The 22,054-nt window shown below is 36.4% G+C and overlaps 3 protein-coding genes across 3 annotated transcripts; 2 read left to right on the top strand and 1 right to left on the bottom strand.

Moving 5' to 3' along the window:
• The first annotated feature begins 2,052 nt into the window (after window positions 1-2,052).
• LOC109436920 (olfactory receptor 51I2) lies at window positions 2,053-3,018 on the top strand. Its single transcript, XM_019715800.2, has one exon. It carries the CDS (start codon window positions 2,053-2,055, stop codon window positions 3,016-3,018), a length of 966 nt encoding a protein of 321 aa, XP_019571359.2.
• Window positions 3,019-8,553: 5,535 nt separating this feature from the next.
• Window positions 8,554-9,492, top strand: OR52A1 (olfactory receptor family 52 subfamily A member 1). The gene has a single exon (XM_019715841.2). It carries the CDS (start codon window positions 8,554-8,556, stop codon window positions 9,490-9,492), a length of 939 nt encoding a protein of 312 aa, XP_019571400.2.
• Window positions 9,493-18,235: 8,743 nt separating this feature from the next.
• LOC109436965 (olfactory receptor 52A5) lies at window positions 18,236-19,186 on the bottom strand. The gene has a single exon (XM_019715845.2). The coding sequence runs from the start codon at window positions 19,184-19,186 to the stop codon at window positions 18,236-18,238; it is 951 nt and encodes a 316-aa protein (XP_019571404.1).
• Window positions 19,187-22,054: the final 2,868 nt, after the last annotated feature.

Here is a 22,054-nt window from a genome sequence, read left to right as displayed (position 1 = left end):
GATATGACAAAACAATCAGATCAAAGAGCAGACTAAAGAGTCAAGAAACAGATTTATATTTATATAAAAATTTAAAATGAAATATGTAGTCCCTCAAAATGATAGAGAAAATATCAGACCTCCAATTAATATGTATTGGAAAAAATGTTCATATATTTGAGAATAATTAAATGAAACCCATAATCACCCAAGTCCTCAAAGCAAACTCCAAATGGAGTAAGTTTTCTTTTCTCTCTCTCCCCTTCTCTCCCTTTCTCTCCCCTCTATTGCTGCGTTTTTTACTATTACTGCATCAATCTCTATCATTCTGTATATTATTTCTATCTCTATCTATAGTTCTATCTCTATCTTCATTACTGTATTTATTTTGACGTATGAAATCGCTTCTTAAGAATGAAAAGTATGTCATAAAAATATTAAATTGACTACATAAAATTATGTATGACATGTATATGACAAAATGAACAGTTAAAAAAAACAAGAGAAAAATATATTCAAAATGTAAAAAAGTTCTATGTCTAAATTAGTGATTTTAAAAATTAAATATATTTTTTCTTATTTTTATGTATGCATACTCTTAGGTATATATCCTGGCATGCCTATCAGTGGCAATCATACCCTCCACCTTCTCTAGAATTCAGCTAAAGGTTCTAGGAATAATTATTCATGGTTAATTGCTCCTTCAGGACCTGTCTCATCTTGCCTCCCCGCCACCCAGCTAAGTGCATATAAGGGAAAGTAAGAACGATGCCCATGGCCCACCTGGGAGGAAACAGCAAGTAAGGGGATGAATGGATAGATGTGCCTGTTCTCAGTTCCACCTGGATAAGTAAGCATCTGATATCTAGGATTAGCTAGTTGTAGTTAAACCTAGTGATATAGTTACACTGGCTTACACCAGCTTGAGAAAGCTGATTATGAACATCTCAGTTCTACAGCCTGTGGCATGATGATGGTAGCATGAAATAGCTCACAGTGGTAATATTTAACCAAAGAAATTGGTAACTGGTACAGATCAGAGCACTTTAATTCAGAGAGCTGATTGTTAAACACTTATTAGCACTCCACTGTTTATATACCTAACCAAGGGCCCTAGCCCGATATGAGAGGAAGACTTCACTCACCATCTCCATCCCTGTGCTCTATCCTAAACTCCATTTCCTACCCCGAACCTTATCACCCAAAGCTTTGCTACAGAGGAGTAGAATTTTAGTGTTAATAAACTTGTTCCCAGGTAAAGACCCCTAGCCTGAACCCCAACACCATGATCACTCTCAGCTTGTGAGATCCTGATGGCTTTGGTGTTACTCTCAGCCCTGACTCCAGGTTTCAGCAGGAGACATTGACTTCCCTGTAAAATATAGAGAAACTTTCCCCATCATCCATGGATAGCAGGTGGAGAAAGAGTGAACTGGTAAGTAAAAAAAAAAAAAAGACATTGAAAAATACTAAAAACTGGGAGAAACTATCCTTATTTTCTAACATATTAATTTTTTCTTTCTATTTCATGCATTGAATATTTACTGTGGTCCAAATATAGTGATAAACAATTTACATATATCATCTTATATAACTATTATTCTGTTTATATCCAATACCTGGATCTGAGATAACTTAAGTGATGCCCCCAAGATCACAAATCTATTAACTGTTGGAACCAAGAATGTTCTTTATTATTATCATATTACTTTTGCTACTTGTACAAACTGCAGAAAGTTACTACGTCCTTCAGTCCTCAATTTCCACATGAAATTTTCATGTGTATGCTTATTATCACTACATTTCATTGCCATAAATGATCCAGCTTGAGATTTCTATTACTGCCTTCTGTGTTTGGCACATAGCCCATGTAGGAATACTCTTCCATACATCTAATCAGATTTCACTTTCATACACTGTGGTTTTTATGTGCCCTTGTTTCAGAAATAAGTTTCCTATCTCTATTCTAAGAAAAGATCTTAACTCTGACTATCAAGAGCTTGGAATTTGATGTACAATAACTGACTATAAATATATATTTTCCAGTCTCCTTGTGCTTCCCAGTATCTTCGAATGAAGTCTCACCGTAACATTTCCAATGGTTCCATTGAGTTTACACCTGCAACATTCACCCTTGTTGGCATCCCAGGGCTGGAAGAAGAGCATATCTGGATATCTATCCCCTTCTGCCTGATGTACATCATCATCTTCATAGGAAATGGCCTTATTCTTCATATCATCCGGATTGACCCTGCTTTGCATCAGCCCATGTACTTCTTTCTGGCCATGCTGGCTTTTGTTGAACTTGGTGTCTCTGCTTCCACCATGCCTACTGTGTTAGGTATTTTCCTCTTTGGCATTCATAATATCAGTTTTGGTGGTTGTTTGCTCCAGATGTTTTCCATGCATTCTTTTACCCTTATGGAGTCAGGTATTCTTCTGGCTATGTCTGTAGACCGCTTTGTGGCCATTTACAGCCCACTGCGCTACACAGCCATCCTGACAATTCCCCGCATCACTGGGATGGGCGCCACCATTGCCTCGCGAAGTGTGGTACTCATGTTCCCACTGCTCTTTCTCCTGAAGGGTCTTCCTTTCTGTGGTCACAACAACCTCACACACTCTTACTGCCTCCACTCAGATCTGATCAAATTGCCTTGTGCAGACACCCGCCCCAATAGCATCCTGGGTCTGTTTGTGATTACCTCAACATTTGGGCTGGACTCATTGCTAATCATGGTTTCATACCTGCTGATTTTTCACACAGTACTGGGAATAGCTTCTGGGGCAGGGCGGTGGAAGGCACTGAACACATGTGTTTCACACATCTGTGCTGTGCTTGTATACTATGTTCCCATGATCAGCCTCTCTTTGTTGCATCGCTTTGGGCGGCATTTATCTCCACTCCTACAGACTGTCATGGCCAATGCATACCTCTTCTTCCCACCTGTGGTCAACCCCATTGTCTATAGCATCAAAACCAAGGAAATTCGTAATAGCATTGTTCGTATACTGCCTAGAAAAAGGGGTGAGGTCTAAACAAGACAAACAATACCCTGAGAACACAGGGACTTGGATCAGACCTATTGCTTGGATATTAGCCTTACAAATGGAAGAAATTACATAGTTTGTTATTGTTTATGAATGAGCTATAAGCTTTAATAGATGGAGAAAAGAAAAATAGTTCCTTTTTCCCCATGAGAAGAGAGAATGTCATTACCCTGAAGTAACATTATCAAAAGAGATACAAGACCAAAACTTTTTTCTGTTTAGGATGCCATTTGTCTATAGAATCCTGGAATATTCGTTTATTTTTCCTCCTAGGAATAGTTAGAATGGGTCCTAGGAGATTTCTGTTTCCAGGTATGTGCAATTTAGTGATACATATCTGTTAGTGAAAAGACTCAGGGAACAAAATAGTGTGTATTGTATTATTGCCTTTATACAAAGTTGTGCAACAAATATAACTAATTTAGTGTCAAAAACAACAGAACAATGATTACTTCTGTTGGGTGTACAGGTAAGAAAATGAGTACAGAAACATGACGAAATTTTTTGGAAAATGGAAATGCTCTATGTTGTGTTAGGGATGATGTAAGTCAAAATGGTACAGATAAATTTGTACATTTCAATGTATGTCAATTTTACCTCTAAATCTCTAAATAATAATAATAATAATTATAATAATAATATACCCAAAACAATAATTATTTGGCTACATAGTGGGTGGAAGTATAGAAGATACAAGAATGGTATAATGTTGATAATTATTGAAGCTGGGTGATAGGTAGATGGAGATTCACTATAATAGTCTGTTTACTTAGTACATGTTTGAAATTTTTGTATTAATTTTTTTTTTAAATACTAATGGTGTTATATTAAGTCTTCATTGAATGTGTGCCATGAAGCAGAGATAACTTTCCATTGATCAGAATGATTTGGTCAGAAAAAGATTTGCCTTTAGGAAAACACTTTATTTTAATGAGCTAATGGTTAGAAAAATAGAAAAAAAACACCAACAATCTGAAAATACTGGTTTTAGGAGGAAATGACTTAAAAAAAAGCCCCTACTTTTGTAATAGTATTGCTTAACATGGATCACTCTGTAGTAGACATCTTTATCAAATATATCTCAACACCAGTCTAGTTGCTGAAAGATTTTCTTTTACTTTCTAAACCCCCACATCATCAGAAATATCACCTAAGATCTTCTGGGTCAAATTTCCTTGTGGTTATAATAAAGAAACTTTAAAAATAGCAATCAAATGTTATTTATAATGTTTTATTATATGTTATTCATTTTAAAGTACGTGGATATCCAGTTGTTTTAGCATTATTTGTAAAACAAACAAGAACTATTTTTTTCTTCCATTGAATTACCTTTACACTGTTTTTGAGAATCAATTGACATAGGTGGGCATTAATTTCTTGACTCTGTATTTCCTATGAGTTGTCAGTGATTGTGGCAATATGATTCTCTTAATTAAATATAGCTTTGTTAAAATAAGAGATGGACAGAAAATATGTATAATTGATTTTACTCTGCTGAAGACCTAGATTGTCAGATTGATGTGTGCTTCATAATGAATATATATCAATTTTTTTTGGTAAAGAAATTAGAATTGATGATGTTTTAAGGAATATTCAGTAGTCTAACCAAAAGAAGAAAAGAAAAGAAAAAATATAGATATTGACCAAGGTATGAAGGTATTTCAAAATATTATAATGAAGTGGAAAAAATTGTTTACCCATCCTCTAGGTAAATGAAGTGCTCAGGGACAGTTTTTCAAAGGATATGTAGTATGAGCCGAAGTTTGGATTAGATATGTAGGCCCTATGTACCTGAAACAGAGTGAAGGATACAGTGAGAATCTAAGTTGGAAATATTTTTATAGAAGTTGCCATATTGAAGGTGATAACTAAATTATTTTGTGTAGATAGAATTACTAGCAAATTTGTATAGTTTGAGGATATGAAAAGAACCCAGGATAGAACTTTGGGAAACACCAAAATTTAAATAAAATCAGTAGAAGAGGAGGAGAGAAGTAAATCAAAATGGTAAACTAATCTAAATTTTTTATTGGTGACTGAAGAATAGGCTGAAGATTAGCTCAGATGCTAAGCTGGCCTCTGAATCAATTCCATTCAATAGAAATCAGTAATGTTGTGCTGTGCTCCTTCATGGAAGGAATTCTGGAAAGAGTATTTAGGGTCCCTTGACCTTTCATCCTTATCTCTTATTCTCTTTGATATCAATTGTGAATGCCATCCTCCATCTCACTGAAAGCATTCTTCTTAAATTTGCCAACATCTCAACATTACTATATCAAGTACCTCTAAGGCTATGTATATAAAAGAAAATCTATTACAGAAACCAGGTGAAACATGTTAAGGAGAAAGGCATCATGTCTATAAGTCTTCCTTAGAATTATCATTTGTTCTCGTGATAAAATATATACTAACTTGTTTCCCCATATTTCTAAAAATTTGAAGGTTTATGTCATGTCTTTTTTTTTCTTTCCATCAAGAGTACTTGACAACATTCTTTCACATATATGAGGCATATAAAAACTGCTTTTGAAGGAAGAGAGGTGGAAGAGAGGAGAGGGAAAGGCATAAGGGTGGGGTGGAAAAAAATTAGTCAAATGTGCAACAATTTGTTCAAAGCTCAATATGGTAGGTTTTAAAAAGGTCCATCATAGTTATCATTTTGAGAAGTTACTAAACTTACAAAAATAGCTTCAATGAAATAAAAAAAAACAAAAAACTGAACAATGAGACTGCAAGAGAATTCAAGGTCAATGTGTAATAAAAGAACACTTATGGATACAGATTTTCCTTTCCAGAAGTACCTTAGGGAAAGGAGGGGACACAAGGATATTTGCTTAAATAGAATTCATTGGTGGGGAACATGTCTATAAAAATTTTAAATTTCTTTTTCAAACGAAGACAGAAAAAAAATTACGTAGCTTATAAAAAGAAAACGTGTGTATTCATTTCTCTGCATTTAGTTTGTGAGAAAAAAGAAAAGATGTCTGCAAGTTGTAGAAAAGATTTCAGGTGTATTACATGTAGATGAACCCAAAAGGACTTAATTCAAACCCGTTGGGTCCCTCGTGGTTTTAGCTAGTGGCTAGAAAATCCCTCATTCCATGTTCATAATTCCTCCTTCACACATTCATTAGGGAATATTAAAATTGGTGGCTACCAGATTTCTTCTCCAATGTAAGTTCAATAAATTTATGCCGTGCCCCTGAATAATAGACCTTGCCATGAGTTTTGGTGAAGGATGAACACACCAACGTAATCTCAAATTTGTAGAAGAGGCAGAGTGTCTGTATTGCAGAGACAAAAGAAAAGCATGAAAGGCTGTCCCAGGGATAGCCACATATTGGCAGATGGCTCCAGCAGCAAATGGATTAGAGTTCAAGACATTGACTGGGTGCTGTTACAGAGGGTGAAGATAGAAAGAAGAGGTACTGAAGAACACACAACACAGGACTGAGACCAGAATATCTCAGGAGGAGAAAAGCATTGATGAGTGATAGTGATATGAAGAACTGACGATGCTGGTCAGGTACCTGGTAAGAGCAGAACTGGTTCCCAACAATTGGTAAGTCTCACTTTTCCCAAATTTATCCCTATAATTGTTCATTACCATCTTTTTGAATAATAATGACTACATCCCACCAGTTCTGTACTCACTTATGTAATACGTACTCTCCCACCTGCCATCCCACTCTCAGTTTCTGTCAGGTAATGCTCACATGTCAGCTCTTTATTCTTGAATAATTCATTATGATTGTTCTTAAAGGATTCTTATTCTAATTCTGATTACATTTGAGGAAGAAAAATTTTACCCCTAATACAGTCAGTGATCTATGAATTGGGGTTTCATGGAATTAAGCCTTGAAGAGCAAACCTATGGAAATCAAAATACTGAGTTGACTGACTTATCTATCCCAAATATATCACTGATAGAGCCTTCTTGTCATAGGATGACACTTACTGGCTTGATTTCTTCACTTGAGGTTTTGGTGCATAAACTAGAGCTGCTTCTTGAATTACTAGCATAGTCAGTGACATTCAGTAAACAGTTAACTGATCATGAGCTTGATGACATAAAGTAACTTTATTGAAAAGTCTACAAAAAGATGAAATAACTTAACCCTATTTTTCACAAAATCACAAACACTCCTCTAATGCATGGCTTGATAATTTTTTACTTCAAACTATGTAATATAAAAAGTAATGATTATGATCAGGGGATTTTCATATAAGGCATAAGAGCCCAAGTTTTCAGAAAATTCAGTAATCAGTGAATTGAGAAGTCATTAAATTCTCTTCAGTTGCTCTACAATCCTCTCCTGAATCATCTCTTGTATCCTGAGTTCTGCCCTCTGTCTTCTGTTTCTAGTTCTATATATAGTATTTGATTCATTTTAAGAAACCTGTGTTTATCCTTTGTTTTCTGTTAACTTTTTATGCCTGAGCTCACAAAATGATGTGTGTTCCAAATTATCTATAGTTTGGAATTCATTGGTGGGGAACATGTCTATAAAATAGAATTGTTAAGAATTAATGAGCCTAAATTGGCCAAATATCATGCTAATGATAGCGCTGAGCATTTATCCCAAGAAACGAGACCCTATTCTGACTAAGGTACCCATTCCCCAACATCCTGTGGTTGTCAAGAATACTCCTCTTGCCCGTCTACGTTGTTGCTGTCAGTTTCCTTTCTCCTAGAGATTCCTCCCCTCTAGATATTCTGCACAGTGCATTATAGAATTTGAGTTATTTTATGCAAACAACTAATTTTAAGGATTTCAGCTGTATATAGGCAAAATAGAATACAGTTTTACTAGCAATGTAAAAAGTAGCAAGGAACTTTGACCCAGACTTGACAAAAGTACATGGATTTGAACGATCTTTTCTAAAGCTCTTCCTTCACATTATTTTGAAAGAACATTCATTCTTACATAGATACAGATAATATAGATATATATAGAGAGAGTTATAAATATGTTATGATCTTGGGTGTCAACTGTTTCTATCTCTTTTCTCTTTCATAGTGAGGCTTTTACACTGTTATAGTAGTCAGAGTCTGAAAATTTGCTCGTCCAAACCAACTATTCCTTACTTAAAGGCAACTAGAATACTAAGATAGCTGGAATGTGGGATATGGAGAGATTCATCAAACTCAATTTCCAAGCAAAATAAACAAGTCTAATTTTTTTTTTTTTTTTTGTCCACAGGTCTGGAAAGGAAATGATAGACAGGTCAGCAGTTTAACGCCTTTTCTAGGTGATATTGCTGGTTCTAATGCAGTTGGCCTGCCATGCACATAACATCTTATTGTATTACAGTGTTTGTGGATGCCTTTCCTGAAAACAGTGATGTGTCTCTATGGATCTGTCTTTTCCCTCAACAGTATCAATGAGATGAATGATATGATCTTAGAGTTCTACCCAAAGCACACAGACTTCATATGATGACTTTGGATAAAAATAGGAAGTAAAAGGAACACTAGTACTACTAACCTCTTTTGTTTGCATCAGGAGGCCCAAAGATACTATGTCCATTTCCAACATCACAGTTTTCATGCCTTCTATGTTGACACTCATAGGGATCCCAGGCCTACAGTCTGTGCAGTGCTGGATTGGAATTCCCTTCTGTGCCATGTATCTCATTGCTATGATTGGAAATTTCTTACTTCTGATCATCATCAAATTAGAACGTAGCCTCCATGAGCCTATGTACATTTTCCTGGGGATGTTAGCAATCACAGATATTGCACTTGGTACCAGCATTGTGCCCAAGATGCTTGGAATCTTCTGGTTTCATGTACCAGAGATTTATTTTGATACCTGCTTGCTTCAAATGGGGCTGATCCACACATTTCAGGGCATAGAGTCAGGCATCCTGCTGGCCATGGCCCTGGACCGTTATGTGGCTATTTGTTATCCTCTAAGACATGCTGCCATTTTCACCCACCTGCTGGTCACCCAAATAGGGGCTGCGCTAACCCTCAGGGCTGCCATTCTAGTAACTCCATCCCTAGTACTGATAAAGTGCCGGTTTCAATTTTATCATACAACAGTCATCTCTCACTCCTACTGTGAGCATATGGCCATTGTGAAACTTGCTGCAGAAAATGTCTGGGTTAACAAAATCTATGGTTTATTTGTGGCCTTCACTATTGCAGGGTTTGACCTCACATTCATCACACTGTCTTATATACAGGTATTTATCACAGTTTTCCGTTTGCCCCAGAAGAAGGCTAGGTTGAAAGCATTCAGTACTTGCATTGCTCACATCTGTGTCTTCCTACAGTTCTACCTCCTTGCCTTCTTCTCCTTCTTCACACATAGGTTTGGTTCTCACATCCCCCCTTATATCCATATCCTCTTTTCTAGTATTTACTTGCTGGTCCCTCCATTTCTCAATCCACTCATCTATGGTGCAAAGACCAAGCAGATTCGCATTTATGTGGTAAAAATGTTCTGTTCATAAAATCCACTGTGATTAATACCATCATGCCTTCCTCTTTATGCAGTGATTGCTCACAACAAAATAAACAACATAAAACTCATGTTAGTTGAGATGCTTGAGTTTTTGTTTGTTTTGTGAAATTTGCCAGGATGATAGTTACTTTTCAGATCATTATAACCTGCAATAGCTATCAATCAATAGGATTGTAGCTCTTATCTGTGTCATGAGAGAGAAGTGTAGAAAAATAAAAAATAGTGAACATATATTGTTTCCTTCCTTTTTCTTTTTTTCTCTCCAAAAGGATTTATGAATTATGCTTCTCTCACTGAATTTAAGTGCACCCAAAGCTCATTGTTTAGGGGTGTCCAGATACTCAATGCAAACAACTTGTTGACTCTGTTTCTTGATAATCGTCATCATCATAAAGAGAAAATTAGAGGAAATATATTTTAACCATACACAATTCACAAAAACAAACAAAAAACTTTATGGAACTGATGAAACAATAAAAATCTTTTAAAATTAGCATATTTTCATGGTTATTTTGGGAGATACAGGCTCAAAAATTATGAGAACTCAATGTTCCATTTTACACATCAATACTTTTTTCTGATATCTCCACCATTTACTTCTTTATTAATTCATCAAGTGTTAGCAAAAATATGATATTGTTAATATTATGTTAGAGAGTAGTGGCATAATGATATATTTGACACAATGCTTAAGTTTCATGAATTTGTCAGCTTTGCAGACGTATAGTCATGAAGGGGTGTGTGTGTGTATGTGTGTGTGTGGGGAGAGAGAGAGAGAGAGAGAGAGAGAGAGAGAGAGAGAGAGAGGAGAAAGAAACGTCAGTGGTACCCATAGAGTGTGAGGTTAGCAAAGAGAATAAAGCATTGAAATCTAACTGAGAGCAGCAGTCAGGAAAGTTATGTTTGTTTTGTTTTGTGTTTTCGTTAGGAAGTCTGATTTTTGAGGAATGATGATAAACACATGGCTAAGCAAGTAAGGACAACCTGTGCCAAGTAGGTGGTAGAGGAGATTTAAACTAGAAAATGTAGTTTAAGGTAACCGCACAGTTGTTGTTTTTTGTTAAATGTAAGTACAAGGTGTTTATCTATAGATGGATGGATAAAAAAGATGTGCTATATACATACAATGGAATATTACCCATCAATAAAAAAAGATTGAATCTTGACATTTACAATAACATGTATGGACCTAGAGGGTATTATACTAAGTGAAATCAGTCAGAAAAGAAAGATAAATACGATATGGTTTCATTTATATGTAGAATCTAACAAACAAACAAACAAACAAAAACAAAAACAGACTCTTAGAACAGAGACCACAGAGATGGTTGCCAGAGGGGAGGGGGAGGGAGGTATGGATGAAAAAGGTGAAGAGGAATATAGTCAATAATATTGTGATAGGCTTGTATGGTGACATATGATTATTAGAATTAGTGGGGTCATCACATTGTGAGGTATAAAAATGTCTAATCATGGTATTATACAATTGAAACTAATGTAACTAATATAATATTGTATACTGACCATAGTTAATTTTTTAAATAAATTAATAAATTAAAAAGAAAAAGAATGGCCATGGATACTGTGCAGAGTTGTTGAATTTTATTCTGAAAGCTATAATGTGTCATTGGAGAGTTTTTCTCTATAAGAAGTGTGTGTGTGTGTGTGTGTGTGTGTGTGTGTGTGTGTGTGGTGTGCATCTATTTGTGGCAACACATCTTCTTTGTGGTGTTAAAACATCATGCTTTTTAATTAATCAAGGCTATTATACTAATGAAGAGATGGAGTATTTTGTGTAAGATTAATGAATTGAGTAGTTAAAGCTAGTAGTAGATTGTTCCTGAAAACCTCAGCTCATCGAACTGAAGTGTTTTTATTTAATTTTTTTAAAAAAAATTATGGAATATATTTACATGTGTAAAGATGTCCATACTTTCATTTGTGACATTAAAATAATTACATATATAAAAATATTGGACTGCATGTCACATTGATGGTGGATACTATGTCTTGTTTATGGACTGGGCTTTATCAGATGATAGCTGAGAATCATCTCTTTGCAAACCTAGAGCTATCTTGAGCATCTTTTGAGACTGTTTTAAATATAAATATGTATTACATATGATTTCATTGGATTAGCAATATGGGCTGTTGTTCTTAGATAACATTATTTCCTTAGGAATAAAACTGAAATGGCACCAGAGGTAATTTCTTAATGTTCTAGCCAGTGTTCAGCAAACTTTTATGTTAGGGCCAAATAAATAGCTTATGCTTCGTGAGTAAAGAGGCAATTCAAGAATATTATGTAGGTATTTATATAACAAGAGATCAAATATATTTCCACAAAATTGTGGTGACATTTATATATAATAACAATATTCATAATTTGTGGTTTTTCTGCAATGCAGGTCTACTTATTAGAAGAATGTAATTCACTTATTTTCCCCTGGGGATAACATTCTGCTTAAGTGGTGTGAAAGTTAGGTTTCTCCCTATCATCAAATTGATTGCAAAAGTTCATCTATACAAACCATTCTTAGCTAGTAGGCTGTACATAAACAGACAGCAGGGCAGTTTTGAACAGTCCACTATAATTCTAAGCTTATCTGGAGAAGTTTGAAATGTGTCTAACAATTACTAGTTCTGGCAGTCATCCTAAAAAATATGTGGGGCTATAAGATTGACATAGAGACAGAATATGAAACTAGAATGTATTTGTATCGTATTAAACTGTCAATACATGATAAAATATCTAATCTAGAACTCAGATTGCTCAATAATTGTGGTCTTCAAATTATCAGGACCAGTTCTAAAGTGAAGCAATTCAATGGAAAATGGAAAAACTTTTCAGCAAGTAGAACTGCAACAACTGGTAAAAATTGGTATATATGTATTCTTAACTTTTATTATATACCATGTAAAATAATAATAAACTGAAATGTTTTCTTTATTGTACATTGTTGGCTCCTTTGTCAAAACTGATATGCCCATATTTATGTGAGTTTATTTCTCGGTTCTCAATTCTGTTCCACTGGTCTGTGTATCTGTTTTTCTGCCAATACTATGCTGTTTTGATTATCGTCTCTTTGAAGTATAATTTAAAGTCATGGAGTGTAACTTCAAATAGACCAGGAACCAGACAAGCCAAAGTCTCTCCATTACCCTTCTCTCAACTTCCCACATGCTCCTGGGCTTGTTATTTGCTCTTTTCTAGAATGGGGCTCCAGATACCCACTTCAGAGACCTGTTGTGAGGAATAAGGGAGAATGCTCACCAAGTGTGTCACATAGGTCCTGACCTCAATCTTGAATCTTGAATATTCATGGCCAGGTGTGAACACTCCTAGAATTAAGATCCAGAGAAAAATCACTATAGGTTCAAATGCAGAGAGGGAGAAATGAATAGAGCAGAGATTGGAAACTGATGCATGGATGGCTTTTCTAGCTGGAAACAGGCCAGTATTTTTGGGCAAGGCTATGGGTTGGGAAGCATTCTAGGTAGGACAACAGAATCCCCCGATGGGCTTTTATTTATTTTTATTGAGTCATAGTTCAGATACCATAACATTTGTCATTTTAAATTACCCAATTCAGTGGTTTTTTGTGTGTATTATAAAGATTGTGCAATCATCACCACTATCCAAATCCAGAATATTTTTATCATAATAAAAAAACCTATACCCATTGACAGTCACTTTGCATTTCCTCCACCCCTCCATGTCCTCACTCTTAGTCTTGGCAACCACTAATGTACCTTCTGTCTCTGTGGATTTGCCTTTCTGGATGTTTTATGTAAATAAAGCATGAAGTCTGTGGATTCCATCCACGTATCATCTAAGTACCACATTCCATTTTATGGCTGAGTAAGAGTACGTTGTATGGATATAACACATTTTATTTAGCTATTCATCAGTTGATGGATTATTTCTACTTTTTAGCTATCATTTTAAAAATTATCACAAAAGATCCCACTTCAGGTTGTCGTCAATTTAATAAGTCCAGTCAGCATTCTTATGCATTTTTCTTCAGTCACTTTATTTGCAGGGGAGAAGGAATGTATGAATTGGATATTCTGATGTATTCAGGTATCAGAGGAGACATGAGACCAGAATGGGGTAAAAGATTTTCATACATAGCAGGCGATCACAATAAGGTGGGATATGAACTATGACAGGGATGAAAGACAGTAGAAATAGATCAACAATTTAGGTGTACCTCATTGTGTTAAAGTATTGTTGAAACCAGAATGAGAAAGAGTGAGCTGGTAAAAATATAAGAAAACACATTGGAGGTAATAATCACTAGGTACAGAACATCTATTAGCTCTAGAAGTAGGGTGGGAAATGCTATTGAAGTGGAACAGAGTGTGATTTAATTATATTTATACTTCCCTCAGTAAACAAATGATGTGTAACATGGATTTTCAATTATTATGCTTAAATTACTTTTTGTGTATCTTTTATTATACTATTGGAAAAATAAATGTGAATATATTCCTGATGTATTAGTTAGAAAATACATTAGTTTAGCAAAGTATATACAGTGCTTATACTCAGAGTAAAGCTGTCTCTTAATGTGTTATGATTTCTTGAACAAATATTTATTAAGATTATTCTGTGTTGAGTACTGTGATTGGATTTTGATATAAGGAAATGCCCATAAAGATTCAGCCCTGTGTCTTACACTCAAGAATACAAACTATGCATAAATATCATCTTTGTATGATTTTTAAAATTACGATGAAAATAACAGTATGTCCAACATTCATGTCCTCTGTTAATTAAGGATTTCTCCATGACAAAATATTATGTCATTGATGAAGACATTTTGGATATTTTTTCATAAACTGTTAAAATAATTATAATATGATACAAAGTAAAAATGATGTATCTAATGTAACTATTAAAAAATAACCAATGAGAGTACAGCATAGGGAATAGAGTTAGTAGAATTGTAACAGCTACATGTGATGTCAGAGGGGTAGTAGATTGGGGAGGGGGGCTTATCATTTTGTGAGGGGTATAAATATCTAACTATTACATTGTTTTGTACACCTGAAACTAATTTTAAAAATAACCAATGAAAACTACTAATAGTATTTGAATTTGAGTGGTAAGATTATGGTATATTTTCCCCTCCTTATTGAATTAATTAATTTTATACAATAGAAAGTAAAAGCCAAAATGTATATTCATTTTAAGTTTAACTATTTAACTATATACGAAAGATATTTAAGAGTATAGACATTCCTGTGATCAAGAGATTATTGAAAAAGCCTATGATCTCTTTCTCTAGAAAGAGCTGTCTTCATCCCTTGTTACTGTAAATAGGAAATATATCATCTGTGTATTGCTGATTTCACCCCACCCCCAAATTCTTAGCAAGCCTTGCTACATACAGAGCTTACAATAAACGCTGTCCTCCCTACCTCTTCCAACACACCTCTCCCTGGGATCCCTGAAGTACATCTGGAAATCCTTTGATTCTCCATGGGATGGCCAAACATAAATAACAAGAGATAATTATTTGTTTTGTTTCCAATTTCCTTTTTTTAACAATCACAAGATAAAGCTGACCAATTTGCTCAGCCAAAAAATAGATTTCCATGCTATGCACTCCCCCATTTTGTGTTCCATTTCTCTGTCACATATGTCACATATGTGAGAGCAATCTAGTGCTGAGACACACAATTGCACTAAGATGCTGCAACACTGCCATCCACTGGCTGGACTAGATTTGTCAGGTCCCCTGGGAATTGAGTGAGCAGCTAAGCTAGTCTTCAGAAATGACTTCTGTTCCTCTGGCCCTGAACCTCCTTCTTTGCCCCAGGGAATAAAAGGTATCTCTGAGGATTTACAAGAGACTGATAAAGTTTTGTCAGCAAGGAAAACTATGGTAGAAAACACAAATCTTCCCCATTTGGGACTATCAAAGAGCAACCTTCTTCTGTGCCCGTCACTTCCCACTGTTGTTCTTGGACCATGAGTATGTGGATAGTTAGAAATGTGTACCAGGTCAAGTGGAGATGAAATTATATATATTTAAGTATAAGCACAAGTACAGCCAATCAATGTAGACTCTAGACACAACACAAAAGTAAAGAGTATAAACACATTTTTTATATAGTCTAATTTTGAACTTCCAGGCACTACAATTCAAGAACAGTGATGATAAATTGGAGACTCTGCTTTGGAAGACGGGAGAGGTTAAAGGCAGTTAGCAGAATGCTATTGGAGAAGTTGCGTAGACCTGCACATTTTATACTTTGAAAAGAGAGGACCATGAGTGACGTGAATTTTTGTGCTATTATATCTGAAGATATGTGATTAAAAAAGGCGGACAGTGGTTATGCGCTCATGCGGACTCAATGTAAAGAAATTTTTCTGAAAGTGAGAGTTCTACAGTAATAAGACAGGCATGGAAGTGCATCAACGTGCCTATACAGGGTGCGATAAAAAGATATGTTGAATGTTTAAATTAAAAAAAAATTATTACACTAAAAGACACATTGCTATTAATCCCCCTCAAAATACCCCCCCACACACACTTCAAACACACTTATCCCATCATTCTTGTCACTTTCTGAAGCAGTCTTGGAAGTCCTCTTTCATAAGTGTCTTTACTTCATCCTCCATCATGACAATGCTCCATGTCACATATCGCTTCTGGTATATGGCAATTTCTGTCAAATAAAAACACTACGGTGTGTCCTCATCCACCGTATTCACCGGATCTGGCACCATGAGACTTCTGGCTCTTTCCCGACGTCAAAATGACCATGAAAGGAAAACGTTTTGAATCAATAAATATTAAATTATTAAAAATCCAGGACAATCTCCAAAACTATAGGTACATTTTTTTAAAAATATGGTTTAAACTATGCAGACTACCATAGATTACAAAAAAGAACACTGAGAGCAAAAGGAAACCTCAGTTATGGCAAAAAAATTTCAAAAGAGTTTGAGACTAATTCTACAGAAAGAATATTATTACTGATATAGGAATCAGGGGCTGAGGCACTAGGTAGAGAATATATCACAATGAGTGTAAAAAGAAAAAAGTAACAGAAATGGATACATCGCTTGAAGAGAATAAGGCCTTAAGAGAAAAATATAATTTAAAAAGTGTAATTGGGAAAATTCTAACTTTTGGCACTATATAGATCCTTGATCAATTTAGAGATTAAAGGACAGTGCAGTATTCATGGTGAAAACTTTACACAATTTTGTGTTAGGACGGATGACCCTGACTCCATGTAAAAATCTAGTCCAAAACCGGAAGACATTAATGTAATGAAACTGCCAATTTTTGCCCTTATAGAGTTTGACATTGTATTAGTCAACCACAAAATGCAAACACATCAGGCTCATATCAAAGAACATGATGTGAATACATTCTAATCAGTAGAAAGTGTAAAGAATGACGGGGAAAGTCCAATTCCACATCTCTAAATATTCAAAGTGCTGGTATTTGCCACCAGTTTGCTGTATCATTAGGTCAGAGTAAAAAATCTGCATCTAGTTGTCTTTTTTTTTTTTTGGTGTCCATACTTTTTATTAAACTTAATTAAGATCTGAACACATCTTTTTCCTTCCATACATTTTACAAATGGGCATTTTTTTTTTGTCTTTCGTTTTGGTTTTTTATTTATGAAATGTATTGGGGTAATATTGGTTAGTAAAATGATACAGGTTTCAAGTGTACACTTCTATAATACATCATCTATATATTGCATTGTGTTCACCACCCAAACACAGTTCTCCTTCCTTTCACCATATATGTGCCTAGCTGTCGTCATCAGCCTGCACCTGACTTTTACAGAAAAACCCATTTTAAGATGAAAGTTAATAAACACTAATACAACTTTCTATAGAGGAATGCCAGTATAATTATTTTGGAAATTAGTTCCAGAGAAACACAAAAATAACCACAAAACCATAAGCATATATTTTTAAAAATATATAGTCTTACTTGCATAACTTATTGTTTTCCTTTTGAGCTGTAGTTATAAAACTTTCTATTTAAAATTTTATTTTACTTATCTGTAAGATCTTAACACAAAACAAGAATGAATGTTAACTGCTAATCATTCCACATTTGTCTTTCATCCAAATTTCTCTTCTGAGGTTTAATTTTGTTTAGAATTCTATTATATATGCCCTTGTAGTAGACTGTGTGAAATATTTTTTGGGGAAAGAAGAAATTCTGACTACATTTTGATGTATAAATTAATAATCTCAATCTCGACTTTATGTTAATTCATGCCATTTTATAAAGAGTTTGTGACAATGTAACATACATGATAGTAGATAAATGAGAGATCTAGTTTTATATACATTAGAATTATAATACATTAGACTGAATTTCTTATGTAGTGGCAAAAATGCCACTTGATGTTTTTAAACAGAGGGTAAAATATTAACATTTAATTTTGCTTTTAAGAAATGTCTGTCACTTAGAGCTTATTGAGCTTCAAAACTATTTTCATAATTTTCACCTTTTATGTCATGTGGGTACTGGATATGATTAGCTCTGTGTGTTTCAACTAAGTCTCTATTCAAAACAAGTGGAAGTATTTCAGTAAGAGCCACAGTCTTACTGTATTGAATGCAAAACAAGAACTCCATGTTTTAGTACACAACAAACTTGAGAAATCACAGACTCTCATTAAGAATGTTTTTCTGTGTTTTGTTGTTGGTGTTGGTTTTGGAAACAAAATAAGGTAATAGAAAATCAAGAAGCAAACTTAGAGTGAAAAATCTTGTACACTTGATTTCTAATCTGTTTGGTCTTCACCCCATACACAATAGGATTGAGTAAAGGTGGGACAAGCAGATAAATGTTGGACAGCAGAATATGAATATAAGGTGGAATATGGAACCCAAACCTGTGTGTAAAGAAGGAGAAGAAACCTAGGAGATAAAACTCAAGGAAGACACAAATGTGGGCAATGCAGGTGTTGAAGGCTTTGAGCCTGGCTTCCTTTTGAGGCAGACTGAAGACAGTTATAAATATTCGGATGTAGGAGAGTGTGATGAAGATTATGTCAAAGCCAAGTATACAAAAAGCCACAAACAGACCATAGATTTTGTTGATTCGAGTATCTTCTGTTGCCAACTTCACGATGGCCATGTGCTCACAGTATGAATGGGAGACCACAGTGGTCCGGTAATATTTCAGCCTGCATTTGATGAGGATGAGACATGGAACTGCAAGGAGTGCTGCTCTGAGTGTCACTCCAACTCCAATCTGAGTGATTAGTTCATGGGTAAAAATGGTTGCATGTCTCAGAGGATCACAGATCGCCACATAGCGGTCCAGGGCCATGGCCAGCAGAATACCCGACTCAATACCCTGAAAGGTATGGATGAGCCACATCTGAAAAAGACAGACATCAAAATATATTTCTGGTAAATGGAACCAGAATATTCCCAGCATTTTTGGTAGGATGCAGGTACTGAGAACCATGTCTGTCGCTCCAAGCATTGCCAGAAGGAGATACATAGGTTCGTGGAGGCTTGGCTCAGACTTGATAATGACCATAAGCAGGAAATTTCCAACCAAAGCAATGATGTACATGGCACAGAAAGGAATGCCAATCCAGAACTGAACAGACTCCAAGCCAGGGATCCCAATCAGTGTCAGTACCGAGGGCATGAAGACTGTGCCATTGAGCTTGAACATGATGGCTTACAACTCCCTGCTTTAGAGCTTTTGATTCAAAGTAGCAGTTGTGCTGAGTAACTGTCTTCTATTTTCAGTTTTCACCTAGATTTATACAATCAGAAGTTAAATGTGGTTTCAAATGGCATTTTGAAAGACATACTCACTTTGATTGGGCAATTTAGTTGGTCTAGGAATGCAGATACAGGATCCCTGAATGATTTACCCTAATTTCAATTCTCTTCTCTGTCTTTTCTCCCCCTTCCCTTTTTCCCTCTGTCTGTTCTTCTCTGCATCTCTCTCTGTCTGTCTGTCTGTCTCTCTCTCTGTTTTTCTCTCTCTCCCTCTCTCACGCGTGCACACACACACACACACACACACACACAGATACTAACAAGAATATACACATTCATTATTGAGAAAAGACATAGTCTAGCAATGTGAGGACATATGATTATATATTATCAGTTAAAAATTATCCCACTGAATATCAGTCGTTTTGTTTGTTAATAGAATATGGCTATATATGGTGACGTACTGATATGTTACCAAATATTATTTCCTGTGTTCTATCACAAGAAGCTTTTAGTCAAGAGATCAGGCAGAAAGAAATGAAAGGCATACTCACTATTTCAAGTGCTATAGTAAGCACTGGGGCAATAAGAACTGATCAAGTAGGGTCCTCAGTTTCAAGGAGACAATGACCTACTGTATGATGTCATATAAGTGTCATGTTAAAAATATTCACATCGAGAAGTGTGTAGAAGTGGTATAACACAGAATTTGCACCCTACCTTCATTCCAGAATTGGATGCTGGGGAGTTTTGGTGCAAGGATTACTTGAAGGGCAAATTGTGCGAGCAGGGGAAGAGGGAAGGGAGCGGAGAAGAGACGCAGCCACATCTGTGGCTGTGGAGACATAGGGTATCCCAGGACGTGTGGGGAGCCATGGTTACAGCTAACTCCCAGCGGTTTATGCTTAACCTAAGCTGCTGAGGAATGTGGTGGGAGCGGCCAGTTCCCAGACACAGAAGGCTGATGCCTATCAGGGCAATTGATAGGATAATTACTTTTGAGAGTTTCAGTGAATTTTGTATCCTCTATGTGAAAGTTAAAGAATTTACATTTGTTAAGGTAATGCATATTTTCGTTGCTAAGTTGCACGTACTCAAACTGCTTATATGGGTGCAGTAAAAAAAAAACTTAGTGGCTTCAGCATCACTGGAGTCCGCGATCGCCATCATCATTTGTGTGAGTGTCTTTTATTCATTCCCACTCCCCCATTCGGGAACCCATCAACTTGTGGCGGCTGGCCCGTCACAAGGACGGAACAGAGAACACAAAAGCCAGGAGGTGGGCTCTTTCCCTGTGTCCCACAGCTGATCTCTCCCACCAAGGGGGCAGCATATCCAACATCTGAGGCAGTAACCTCAGCTGAGACCTCTAGCTGGGCGCTAGGTTGGAAAAAGGATACGAACTCCCTACCTGGGCCCTTACCCCACTCTCCCAATCCTACCCCCAACCTTCCAAAGACTTAAACTGGTCCATGAACTGAGGAGTAGTGTCAGATTACAGAGGAGCCATAGTGCTCAGGTTCTGGGAAGACCTGTGTGCAGCTCTGACCCAGGGAAGAGGCTGGGAAGAGTGTGATTTTTGCTGGGCTAGGAGAGAAGAGACTCCTCCACCCCCAGCAACCACCTTTTCTGGCTTGCCTAGTGCAGGGCAATGACAACTGTGGAGACTCTCCCAGGGATCAGCATTGGCCAGCAGAAACAGCTCTGGGCTTTCAGCAGCTCAGAAATCTCCCTCCCACCACCACACACACGCACACACGGAAGAATTGCCCTAAGACTCAGGAGAACTGGGCACAGGGCTGGTGGTGCTACTCTCAATGTTCATATGTGCAGGCAAGAGCAGAAACAGCACTGACTTTGTAGAAACTACCATCTAGACCCCTCAGCCCCACACATCTAAATCTGCAGTCCCAAGGTCACTCTGGGCATCAGGTGACCGGCTCTGCCTACACAATACACAGAGGACTCTTTGGTACAGCAGAGGACAACCTGGAGATTACTTGGTGGGCTTAAGCCAAGACTGGCGCTGCATTTTTTTGTTTAGTTTTGTTTTTATATCTTTGATATCTTTGCCTGTGTTGAGTGTGGGTTATCGGTTGTTTTTACATGTGAGTGTATTTGGTTTTTTCTTTGTTGTTGTTGTTGTGCTTGGTGATTTGCTTTGTTCTGAAATTGCCCTACACCAGGGCCCAGCTTAAGAGGCACAAGATTCAACACACCCAGAGGCCAACTCCAGACAAAACCAGAGTACTACCAGGTTTCACCTTTAAGTGACACACCCAGAGGGAATTCTCTACAGGCACAAGAGCCCATAGAGGCCAAACCTCATTAAAGTGGTCAACCCTCACGCAGCAGAATATCCTGCTGTGGGCAGAGCCAAGTCTCACAACTAGTCAGCCTAGGAGTCAACCCTGCCTATTCACAAGCTAAAAGCAATTAAAGATCAACTTTAACAAGACAATATACACAACGCAGGAGTCACCTTTACAGCACACGCAGAGGAGAAGAAGGAAGTGGTGAAAGTCAAATATAAGATAACCCAGCAAAGAACTAAGAACCCTAGGGGATCTACCTAATACATCAAAGCAAACACAGAGAGTCAGCCAGAATGGGGAAACAAAGAAATATGTCCCAAATAAAAGAACAGAAGAAATCTCCAGAATTTGAACCAAATGAAATAGAGGTAACCAACCTATCAGAGACAGAGTTCAGAACACTGATGATAAGAATGTTTAAGGAGCTTAGTGACGACATAAAGAAGGATAGAAAAATCATAATGAACAACGAGTTAGAACTAAAGAATACAATAACTGAA

This window comes from Rhinolophus sinicus, linkage group LG06, assembly GCF_036562045.2.
Source record: "Rhinolophus sinicus isolate RSC01 linkage group LG06, ASM3656204v1, whole genome shotgun sequence".
Taxonomy (NCBI): Eukaryota; Metazoa; Chordata; class Mammalia; order Chiroptera; family Rhinolophidae; genus Rhinolophus; species Rhinolophus sinicus.
This window is presented reverse-complemented; position numbering and strand designations above follow the sequence as displayed.

What these genes read in the sequence shown, in the direction of transcription:
- LOC109436920 (XM_019715800.2), top strand. Translation starts at nt 2,053, where the DNA reads ATGAAGTCTCACCGTAACATTTCCAATGGTTCCATTGAGTTTACACCT.
- OR52A1 (XM_019715841.2), top strand. Translation starts at nt 8,554, where the DNA reads ATGTCCATTTCCAACATCACAGTTTTCATGCCTTCTATGTTGACACTC.
- LOC109436965 (XM_019715845.2), bottom strand. Translation starts at nt 19,186, where the DNA reads ATGTTCAAGCTCAATGGCACAGTCTTCATGCCCTCGGTACTGACACTG.